At 44.5% G+C, this 12,349-nt stretch overlaps 1 protein-coding gene across 4 annotated transcripts in view; it reads right to left on the bottom strand.

Annotated features, from left to right (window-relative positions):
* The window catches only part of RAD51C (RAD51 paralog C), a 326,172-nt gene extending 314,770 nt beyond the window's left edge, over nucleotides 1–11,402 (bottom strand). For 3 of the 4 annotated variants that reach the window (XM_085649372.1, XM_085649374.1, XM_085649373.1), the window contains exon 1: nucleotides 4,230–4,447. In XM_085649372.1, the coding sequence (XP_085505498.1) occupies nucleotides 4,230–4,443 (214 nt within the window). In that variant the 5' untranslated portion in view covers nucleotides 4,444–4,447. Of the gene's footprint in view, nucleotides 1–4,229; nucleotides 4,448–11,302 lie in introns of those variants that run through there. The other variant, XM_085649371.1, reaches the window with a different exon arrangement.
* Between the last annotated feature and the right edge of the window lie 947 nt (nucleotides 11,403–12,349).

The following is a 12,349-nucleotide window of genomic DNA, read 5'->3' as shown; positions in this document are numbered from 1 at the left end:
TACGGTAGATCAGGTCTTCCGATTTACACTGTTACAATGGAAGACCGTAGTGCTGGGCGAGGGAAGTTTGTACGCGGCCTTTGTTGATCTAAGGGCTGCTTTCGATCTTGTCCCTCGTTCTATGCTATGGTAGGTCCTCAAGAAGCAGGGACTTCCAAACGAATTATTATCCCTCATAATGAGACTCCACGAATCTAATTATGCTAGAATTCAGTGGGGGGGGGATGGGTTCGGTAACTGCGGACTTTCCTGTTGAAAGGGGAGTTCGTCAGGGTTGTTCGATGGCTCCCGTGCTCTTCACACTGTATATTAACGATGTAGTAGGCCGTATGCTTTCAGCACAAGTGGATGCCACTTTTTTAGCAGGGATTAAAATCCCTATTTTAATGTTTGCAATGACACGCTCATCCTATCGAAAACTCCTAGCGGTCTACAGCATGCCTTGTCCATTTTTGATCAATTTTGAGGGGAGTATGGCCTAGAGGTTAACACAGCCAAAACTAAACTTATGATTTTTAACCCCCATCGAAGTTTCAAATCTAAAATTACTTTGAATAATCGCCCGCTAGAGGTAGTGAAAACTTTTACATACCAAGGCATACATATATCTAAAGATAAGAGCTGGCGGCATCATATTGATCTTGCAACACTTAGACATAGGCAATTGTCTGGAGCTATCTGCACAGAGCACAGAAAATCTTTAACCAAACCTGTTAAACCCGCCCTGCAGATTTACGAAGCAAAGGCTATTGGCTCTGCACTTTACGGCGCCAAGCTTTGGGGCTTTGAAAAGGTGGCTGCACTCCAATCCTCGGAGAATAAATTTCTCAGGGCTATAACTGGTGTTTCCAAAAGCACCCCACTATTGCCCCTAAAATATGATTTGGGTAGAAGAGCAGTCACAGATTTAGTTAAATTACGCCCGATTATTTATTGGCATAGGCTTTGGACTACTCCTGTACTTAATCATTATGCCGAGGGTTTTTTAGACATCATAAGATCTGATGTATACCACAAAATTGGTTGGTTGAAATCACTAAAGATATCCCTTATTGAGCTTGCTATGCGCCCACTCTGGGAAGACCCTACGAGAGCAATCTTCCCGTCTAAAAGTATTTTAAAGAGCGCTTACTGGGAGATGGTTGCCTCCCGACATTGGAGAAGCTCTAGTGCTGGTTCAATGTCTGGTGAATTCTTGGAGGCTAAAATGTATCCCTGTTTAGAACCTTATTGGGATACTATAACCAGGCCAGGTGATAGGAAGCTCCTCTTCCAACTTCGTGCAGGTGCATTCCCTCTTAAATTTTTGACAGCTAAGTGGGAAGGTGGATCTTGTGCCACCTGCCCTGTTTGTGGCATTACCAAAGAAACTATTGGTCACTTTCTATTTTCTTGTAAACCCTATGCGGTACCAAGGCGTATCTGGCTGTCCCCAATGTGCAAAAGTTTTGGGACAGATAGTAGCACCGTGGCTTTGCGCATCATATGCACCAGCACTTTGACATGGGTTTCAGTAGCCACCGCAAAGTATTTAGGTTGGGCGTGGTCAATCAGAAGGAGATTGCTAGTTATTTAACTACTCTCTTAATTACGGCAGAGACTGCTAGCTATTTGACTATTCTCTGCCATGTTTTAATTCGTTTTTTATCTGTGTGCCATTTTCTAGATTATTTTTACTTATGTATTTTAACATTTTTCTCCCTACCGATACAAATAGAACAGTACACGCATACAGGATTAATAATCTGAGTTAAAAATCTTTCTTGAAGTGTGCTTTGCACTTTGTTGCCAATGATTGAAATTTAATTTTGTTTTAAAAATTGTTGTATGTATTTGTTTTATATTGTATTTTGTTTCTTGCTTTTATTAATGAAATTCGAATAAAGCATACTTTGATTGATTGATTGATTGATTGAGTGTCCCTGCCGAAACTTGAACCCGATTCCCCAGCTCCGAGGTCGACCGCTTTAACCTTAAGGCTACATCCTCTCCTTTCGGGCCCTGTGCTCATGTCCTTAACTTTTCATTTAAAAGCAATAATACATTTCTGAACAAGGAGTGTAAAAACGTTAAGGTAATCCATGTCTTTCCTGCTTAAATTTCACATTCTTGAATTCTATAAGAGTATTTGGTTTTTCCAGGGTGCTGTGTCATGGGAGTTTATTTTCATTTTTTTTTTCCAGGCAACATATTACTCGTCTATTGTATAATTTGAATTGAGTCGCATCCTGGTGTTTATTACGGGCCACAATTCAGTTGTGGCTGAAGGCAGAGCGACTTTCTCTCTGTGCCAGTCAGTGGGGCAAAAAGGGGTTCAGAATATGTGGTCATCCAATCCTTGGCCTCTCTGCAAAGTGCACAGAGCAATTGTAAAGTATGTCAGTTGCAGTTGTAATTGTCCGGTGCCTCTGTCCTGTAAGGTCTTGTGCTACAATAAGCAAGACGCATTTGACTCACTTTCAATTAACTCCAACACAAATCCGCAAGGCCTAACTCGCGGACACACACAGGTAGACATTGTCCATCCACTATTTTCAGAGGCTGGGCGCCATCCACCCTTTAAGAAGTTGTGCCCCACTGAAATATGGTGAACTCATCCCAGTGTCATTTTCAGACACCGGGACACATTCAGCAGCGCCTGCACATGGTCTTCTTTCATTCTGAGCAGCAACATACAGGCGGCGAGGGAGCTTTGTTATTTTAAGTATCAGGTGGGCCCAAAACAAAGTCTAAGTTGAGGGACCATCAGGCCTCCTTTTGTTCGAGTATCATGGCTGGAAGCTATCTGGAACCTCACACCTACATGGAAATGCAGTAGAGGGGAAACAAAGCACACATCTTCTTATTACTTCACTGGGGGCATATTATCAAGAACGGCATTAAAATTATCGCAGTTTAAAGCGGCAAAAATGGGCTTGATAATATGCCCTTGAGAATTCCAATAGAAGCCTATGTTCTGGTGTGAACATGGACTTCTATTGGAATTCTCAAGGGCATATTATCAAGCCCATTATCAACGCTTTATCGGCAGTTTCCTGCCACTAAAGCGGCGATAATTTTAACGCCGTTCTTGATAATATGCCCCCCCAAGTACTTAAGAGAGGCATGTCATTGACTTTGTTCATTCCCTGTATATAAGAGATATGAATGCGCTGCAAGAATGTCAGAGGTGCTGGTCTTTTCCAGTATTTATACATTTAATTTAAATACCACTATTTTGTTTCGTTTCTTTCATATCGCTATTCATCCCAAAGCAGGGTATCAAGGCGCATTACATCCCACATACACGTTATACAATGACAATAAATTATATAAGTGTGTAACTCATTGTATAGGATGGGTTACGTCAGATAGCGACAGTTACAAAGTGTAGGAGTAACTGGTCCTGCATAGCTCTCAATGCCATATTTGAAAGATCACAAACTGCTTTGTGAACTGCAAGTAACAACAGATTTTCTGTGCAAAAGAAGTAACCTAAAATCTGTAATCTGCATGTCACATGATGTGCTTAGCAGGAGAAGCATTAAACCTCTATACTCATTCGATTTAAAACTGTGACAAGACAAAACACAGATCGCTCCAGCAAATGCATTAACCTGTAGATGCCTTACCATTTACCATTATTATTCCCTGATATTTACTGGGCACACAAATATCTCTGCAGCAGGTGCCTTTATCTTAATATGTAAACTTTGCAATCAATTGAGCATATCAGATATACAGCCACATTTCTCCTTGCGGACAATTTCATTCGGGCTGAGGTAAAATAAAAAAGAAAGGTATAAATTGAGGCCAGTTTGTGTCAGTTTTCTGGCACAACCCCGACACAAAATCTCATTTGTTAAATCTCGTAATGGGCTTAAATTTCTTCATAATAGAACAGCAAAATGAATGTGAGATCTTACTTTGTGTGATGTCACTCCCTGTGATGCCGCGTGCCGTGAAGTCACTTGCCTACTCCCAATTTAGTTAGTCCCACCAGTTCTGTTTTTTTAGGACGTTTGCCCTCTGCGTATTTCTCTCTAGTCAAAATCCTGTTGCATTAAGTCTAGTACTGCTATTACTAATACTTGATTACCATTTACCATGCTTGTTGTCTAATATAAGCTCGTCCTCTATAACGATAATCACGCCTTATGTAATACTCCTATTCTATTCTAACACATTTGGTACTGTCCGCGCTCTCTATAAAATGCATAAATAAATAAATAATAACTTTGTAATGGTACCTTTGCTGAGTTCGCAAGCACTAACTTCTAGAAGGTCTTGAGCACTCTGGAAGCCGGCGCTGATAAGCTTCACTTTTACCGCCGGGGGAAGCGGGAAGCTGCCGACGTCCCTCTGCATGTTTCCAGATACGGCGGTCCTACAGAACCTATTAATGACAGAGAAGTTCTGACACACCAACACCTCCCGCCATGGCACAATTTGTAAATCGAGCATCACCGAAGCCATGGAAATAGAAGAAAGACTGCAAACGAATGCAACTACTGAAGAAGTCTGTGTGAGTAAACAGGACTGCCATCTTGGGAAAAATCTAGACGCTACATTGTAATGCATGCAAGGTGAATGCTGTGTTTTTCTCTGGCCGAAATGGAGTGATGTACCTACTTTCTAGATATTATATAATTTTAAATATTTGTTATGGGGTCTGTAATACTTCGTTACCTTAATAGTTATTAACTATCAATAGTATTAGCATTTGTGAGTATTCGCCCGGAGATCTATGAGAACCCAGAATCTATTATTAAGGGGGACATTGGCTGGGTTAAAGTTCAGTTTTTAAATTTAAGAACTCAAGAGCGGGAAGATGAGGAGCTCACAAAAACATCGGTAAGGGCTCATTTTCTATTGATATCCTCTCCCCAGATCGAGCCCTACCTTAATCTGGTCAGGAATTAAAAATTTGCAAACATTCGTGACAAGAATTTTCAATTCTATTAAGGACAAGGAGGCGAGGATTATGCTTTCTCATTTCTTTATTAGAAATGCCCAGCAGCCAATCAGAACCGTTTATGAAACGAAAAAACTACAGTACCCATGAGCACCAGGGTACCACGTGACCAACCATAGAGTCTCTCATATAAAAGATACAATGGGAGAAAGTACGTCCTCTTTCTTTGGTGAGGAACAGTTCACAGAAAACAGGAAGTCCAATGGAAAACGAAGAATGCCAGGTAACAGAGTCCATCAGCCGCAGCCGGAGATCATCCTGACGCTAGAAACACAGCAATCGCCGAACAGAGAAGGCAGCCAACCATCCAAGCGTAGTTAGCAGGATAAACAGCAGAGTCACTATTTCGGGTCAGAACCTGAAAAGAAAGTACAGCCGTAATACTCATCCGATAAAGAGAGTGAAGGCAATAAAAGGGAAGGGTAAAAAGAGAGGAAACCAATGCATTGGCATAAATCAAATACAACTGTGACAATGAGAAACATGAGAATCCAACATGACTTTGGGTGGGATAATCCTCGCCTCCTTGTCCTTAATAGAATTGAAAATTCTTGTCACGAATGTTTGCAAATTTTTAATTCTATGTCAGGACAGGAGGCTCCGATTATGCTTGTTCAAAGCTGATCCACCACTACAGAAGCAATATGTTCGATAGGTTTGTAATAAAAAGTTTTGAACATAGAGTCAGAAGACCAATCTGCGGTTTTCATGATGTCCAGTAATGAAACACCCATCGAGAACGCTTTAGAGGCCATGGCCCCGCGAGCCGAATGAGCACCAAAAATGGAAACATCAATTCCAGCCTCAGACAAGAGCCATCTAACCCAGCGAGCTAAAGTAGCAGGAGTAACAGGACGAAAAGGTTTCTGCAAGGCAATAAGTAGTTGACCCTGTGTATCAGAACGTAAAGGGGCAGTACATACCTCGTAATCCTTGACACATTGAACAACGCAAAGGTTGGGATGATGAGGAAAAGACGGATAGGTAACCGAAGAGGTAGCAGTCTTGGTGCGTTTAGAAATAAGAAAAGTGACACCCTCAGGTGTAAATCTGCGACCCGCTAAGTCTAACGCACGCACATCAGAAACTCGTTTGCAAGAAACGAGACATAACAGCATAGTCAATTTGGCAGAGAGTTGCTTGCGAGAAAGTAATGAATTAGAAGGCCAAGCCTCCAAAAATCTCAAAACAATGGAGACATCCCAAAGCGAGACATATTTAGGACACGGAGGATTCGCCAAACGAATGCCCTTAAGCAATTTGGAAATTAAGGGATGTTCACCCGCCGGTTTACCATTGATGGGAACGTGAGCCGCAGAGATGGCGGAACGGAAGTTGTTGACCGTGCGATAAGCCAAACCAGAGGAAGCGAGAGAAGCTAGAAAATTAATAATCATAGCCACATCTGCTGAAGCGGGATCAACTTCCCGCTGAACACACCAGTCACACCAACGTTTCCATGAGGCTCTATATCGTTTGTGAGTACTGGGAGACCAGGCGTCAGTGATGAATTTGGAAGCGTCGCATGAAAGGCCTGGGAGCGACCAGCGGTCCCCGAAACTCGGCACGCCAACAGAAGGAGATTGCCGGATAGAACAAGGGGATGCGGATCGCCTAGGGGATCCAACAACAGATTCCACTTCTGGGGAAGAAGGAACGGGACCGCACAACACATCTCCAGAAGAACCGGGAACCATGCTTGAGCTCTCCACAGCGGAGCAATGAGAATTAGCTCTGTTTGAAAACGTTTCGCGTAGGCCAGAACCCTGGGAATCATCATGAACGGGGGAAAAGCGTAACACAGAGTGGACGGCCAAGTCTGAAGAAATGCATCCGTGGCCAGGGCCTTCGGATCCGGCCTCCAGCTGAAGAATAGAGGGAGTTGAGTATTTAGGCGAGACGCAAACAGATCCAGGTGACATTGACCCCAAGTCCGACGGAGAATGCGAAAAATGCGCGGGTGAAGGCGCCAATCGCTGAAGTCGCGAAGATGGCGAGAGTTCCAGTCCGCAATCTGATTGCGGCAACCGGGGAGATATTCGGCAATAACTGTGATCTTCTGTTGAAGACAGAAATGCCAAAAATCCTTGGCGATCTCCGCCAAAATCTTGGATCGTGTTCCCCCCAACTTGTTGACATACCGGACCGCTGAAACGTTGTCCATGCGGAGAAGGATACAGCAATTGGTCTGAAGAGGAGAGAAACACCGAATCGCAAAGGAACCCGCCAGAAGCTCTAGACAGTTGATGTGAAGAGACAGTTCCTGGGGGGACCATCGACCCCCGGTTGAGATGGGACCGCACCGGGCTCCCCAACCCCAAAGACTGGCATCGGATTCTATCACCAGATCCGGAGCGGAGCCGAACAGGGCTCGACCATTCCAGGCCTCCATGTGGTCTAACCACCATTGCATCTCGCTCTTCGCATCCTCGGAAAGAGGAATCAGATCTGAATAACGAAGACCTTTTTGGAGATGACGAATCTTCAACCTTTGAAGTGCTCTGTAGTGCAGAGGACCTGGGAATATCGCCTGAATGGAGGACGCCAATAGACCGACAACACGTGCTAACGATCTCAACGACACAGTCTGTCTGGAAAGAACAGACCTCAATTCCCTCTTGATGTACCGAATCTTTTGGTGTGGTAATAAAAGTTGACAGGATAGGGAATTCACTTGAAAACCTAGAAACTCGATCACCTGTGTAGGGTTCAAGATAGATTGACTGAAAACCCCAGGGATTGTAAAAGGTCGATAGACCACTCCAGGTGTGTTAAGACTGTGAGGGGATTGTCCGCCATGAGAAGAATGTCGTCGAGATATATTATCAAGCGGACACCCCGAGCACGCAGACATTCCACTACGGGCCTCAGAAGTTTCGTGAAGCACCAGGGTGCTGACGAGAGGCCGAAAGGGAGAACCGTGTATTCGTACCAAATCCCCTGCCAACTGAATTGAAGAAACCGACGATGAGGCTCGAAAATGGGAATCGAAAGATACGCATCCTTGAGGTCGAGCCGAACCATCCAGTCCCCTTCGCGAAGAAGATCGCGCAAAAGATGGATCCCTTCCATTTTGAAGTGTCTGTAAACGACACTGCCGTTGAAATCCTTCAAGTTGAGGACCAGGCGATTGCCACCCCCTTTTTTCTGAACCAAGAAAACATTGCTGACGAACCCTTGTGGGTGGGGAACAGTTGGAATAATTGCCCCTTCGGCGAGAAGGGATTCTATCTCCGCCGAGATAAACTTTTGGTCTTGAAGAGAAAAATGTAGAGGCGTTGGGGGGAGGGATTGATGTTGGGTCTGATAGAATTCTATTTTGAAACCTTGAACAGTTTGCAGAACCCAAACATCGTTGGAGATTTGACGCCAGTTCTGGAGAAAAAAACGTATTCTGCCCCCCAGAACCACCTCGGAAAAAGGAATCACACTCACCTGAGGTGTTAGAGTCGTGATAGGCACCTTGGTTGCCACCGGAACGGCCTTTCCGGAATTGACCTCTCCCTTTGCGGGAAGGATAGAAGTTTGAGCGGGAGTTGTAGCCGGACTCCTGACCACCGCCTCTCTGGGACTGATAACCCCTCTGGGAGGGATTATGGGAACCACGGCCGAACGAGCGTCCCCTATGTCGTCCGGCCCTGGCAAAAACCGGACGAAGTGCACGCTTGATGGAAGCTTGAGCTTTATCCAAACCGCTGAAGGTTGCAACAAACTTTGTCAGTTCCTTAAGAAACGGTTGGCCAAATAAAAGACCTTGTGCCACCGGACCAGATTCGGAAGTAGAGAGCTCCGCCAATTTTGGATCAATTTTTAGTAGAATAGAGCGGCGGCGCTCACTCGAAATTGCACAATTTGCATTGCCTAACTGGCAAATAGCCCTCTGAGCCCATTCAATGAGGTCATCCGGATCCACAAGGGAATCAGCTTCCTTGGCCTGAAAGCCAAGATCAAGAATCTTGGTGAGGGGTCCCAATAAATCCAGCATTTTATCCTGACAGGAACGCCAGGATCTGTCTAGACCCTTTTTTGGATCCTTTGCAAATTTTTTCAAATAGGAAAGCATTGTGGGATCAATTTCAGGAGTGTCTGCCAGGTGATCTGCGAGATCCGGGCGAGGGCATTCGGAGCGGAGACGAGCCCTAACATCCTTTTCAAAGGGTTGCCGGATGTGCGCCTGGACATATTCCGCTACCGCAGGAGAAGGAAGCCAGGAAGACGAATGGGGGTGATAAAGTTCCGAAGGTTCAAAGGTTAGGACCTGAGGGTGAGTAGGAGCGTCCACGTAGTGCTCCTTACGAGACTTCTTGCGTGGTGGAGGAACATCTTGGTCCGAAGAGGAGGAAGAAGGACCTTCAGTGTCAGTTAGGCAGCCAGCAGAGGTAGAAGCGCCTACCAGTGGCTTGGAGGGAGCCTTTTCTGAGGCTAGAGATTTAGCCAAACGTTTAAAATCCGACCTATGCGGATTTACTGGGGACTTAGAAGAACGTGAAGAAGGCAACCAACCCTGTTGCTTGGCATATTGCGTCAAATGACGCTTCAGAGGATTGATAGCGTGGACCAGAGCTTTATTAACGGAGTGCTGAACTCCTTGGTCCAGAGCCTCTACTAAGTCCTGCTCTAGGAAACTAGAGGTGTCATCCTCAAAGGAGTAATCATCATCATCAAAATACTCCTCCATTTTACCTTTTGTCACTGTAAAGTGAAATTAATGCCCACAAAATGACACTTGAATGTCAATATATATATGTATGCCAAAGGCACAATTCAGGGGGAGTGAAAAACCCCACAGCAAGCCACTGATAAGGGCAGAAAAAACCTGACCAGATAAATAAATAAATAATTAATTGTGGAGGGAGGGCTTGCTGACAGTCACTCTAGGCAGTGCCTATGCGTTATTGTACAGCCCCAAGCCTTAAAACAGCAAAGGGCGTCGATGGGGCTGAAGCTAAACTGAGGCAGTGGGCAGCGGTGCGAAGAACAACCGATTCTGACAAGGTCCGTGTGGAAAACACGAAGATAAACAAACAAAATGGCCGCCGCGCATGCGCGGTAACGGCCGCCTCAGAAATAATGTAAACAGAGAAGCACGCGCGTTAGCGCGAGCTCCTCAGCCCCTTAACTCCCACTCCACCAAAAGAAGGACACCGACGCTCGAACGAGCGTCTCGCCTGGGGAGGTGAGACCACGCTCCCTGAATGTGCACCGCGCGACAACCGGAGACCTAGAAACCGCGTGAGACAGCGCGCAACAATGTATCCATGCACAAATAAAGACTAGCAAGCGAGCGCGTCAAAGCGGTATCGCACAGTGAATAATGCAACAATGTATCAAGAGTAATAAGAAAAAGGCACTTAACTGGCTGCGGAGCAGCAAAGAAAGAGGACGTACTTTCTCCCATTGTATCTTTTATATGAGAGACTCTATGGTTGGTCACGTGGTACCCTGGTGCTCATGGGTACTGTAGTTTTTTCGTTTCATAAACGGTTCTGATTGGCTGCTGGGCATTTCTAATAAAGAAATGAGAAAGCATAATCGGAGCCTCCTGTCCTGACATAGAATCACTATCATCGTTGGTTATTGACCAGATTTCGTTTCAACCAAATTCATTTTGTTTTGGGGAGCATTGAGGGATGGAGTAAACCTACAGATGCAGCTTTCTGTAATTGCGACGGCCACTCATTTCAAGATACTGCGCACTTTACCTTTTTTTGTAAATATTATGTTGAAAGCAGAAGGAAGTATATTATACCACTGTTGCGAGGGAGGGGTTTTTATCAAGTTAAACCCGCTTTGATGTATCTGCAATTATTAAATTCCCCTTGGATTACCTTTAACATTGCTAACTTCCTGGTTGCTGCAGCTCGGGCAAGGAAAAAACTAGATGCACAGTCTGTTTTATGATCTTAGTGTTATTTGTATTTGTCGGGATGAATTTTTATAATGTTGTTATTGTATTGTACCTGTGTTTTTTTAACAATTTGTAATATTGTGATGTACTTTTGTGATTTTAATTAATCGATTAAAGTGGTTTTGATGATGATGATGAGTATTTGTGTAGTATTTGGCATCCAGTACACTTCTTATTATTACTCTGTCATTTGCCTAATCCTACTTCTTGCTCACGCCCTCTTCCTGTCGAGTGTCATTGACACACTTCTTTCCCAAGTGTGTGTGTGTGTGGGGAAGGGGTGGGGGGAGGTTATCTTTTTACCAACTAATTAGTTTAGCATTTATTTTTGTTCTTGGTTTAAACTGAATAGAAAGAAGATTACATCGTGTAAAATTCAATGGTTTTGTTTTTGAAGTCTTAGACTGACAACAACCGTAAATGCCAATATGAGTACATACTGTTGTGTCGTGCTAATGACCCACGCTGAGACGGGTAAGCGTTCAGTGTATTCTTTATTCTCTTGGTTCATCGTGCCCACATGCACGTCCGTTCCCTCTGCCCTCGTCTAGTCAAGTGCCCACCCCACTCCCCGACAAATGGTATCCGGTCTCTGTCCCCTCCCCTAGGACGGAGTTCCGGGTCCTAGTGCCCCTGACCCCAGGTCTCTACATCTCCCCCCTTGTCACAAAGACTGTGAAGATAGGTATAGATAGAAAGAGAGAGATGTATGGAAAATGGAAAGAATGGAGAGACGTGGTCATCCCCATCGCTACATTCCTTCAATCAGTCTTTTTGTCCTTTTGCTCACTATTTTTGGACAGGTCTCTTCCTCTTCTTTTTGTGATTGCTCTTCTTGACCTTCACTGTTGTCCGTCCATCTTCCTTCCTTGTCTGTTGCTCTGTTACTCTCCTGTGCTCCTGTTGTCTCTGCCACAGCGTCCTCTCCGTCTTCATTGATGGTCTTCACTCCTTTGAAGTGAGAAATGTTTCTTGTTATTCAGTATGGGCCTGCCTCCGCCGTCATCATAGGCCCCTTGACCTCCGTTACTATTAGCTGGTCCTTGGAGAATGGACTGTCAGATTTTCTCCTTTGCCGCTGACGCACTATTGCTCCAGCGCTGAATACCAAATCCCCTTTCTACGTCACAGACCACAGATCTCTTCAACCACATTCATTCACTCATTCACTGGTGGGACCCATAACACCATTCATTCATTCTTCTTTTAGATCTGCGGTACTCGAGAGGGGATCTTTTCATTCCATGCGCTGGAAATGGGAGGAAATTACACAAATCCCTGATGAGTAATAAGTTCACCTATTCATCTCTACCTCAACAGGATCTAAACTTTTAACCTAGTAGTTCCTCCCATACGATAGGACATGGATCAGCTGAGTTGCTGGGTAGAGCGACACTTAATTCTTCTAAACAGTATACATCAATACACTTCTAAAATAATAACCAGACACAGATCTTATAATGAATTGAAATGTTTATCTAAATAAC

Source organism: Triturus cristatus, chromosome 3_2 (assembly GCF_964204655.1).
Source record: "Triturus cristatus chromosome 3_2, aTriCri1.1, whole genome shotgun sequence".
Lineage (NCBI taxonomy): Eukaryota > Metazoa > Chordata > Amphibia > Caudata > Salamandridae > Triturus > Triturus cristatus.
The sequence above is the reverse complement of the archived record's forward strand: the minus strand, read 5'-3'. Positions and strand labels throughout refer to the sequence as shown.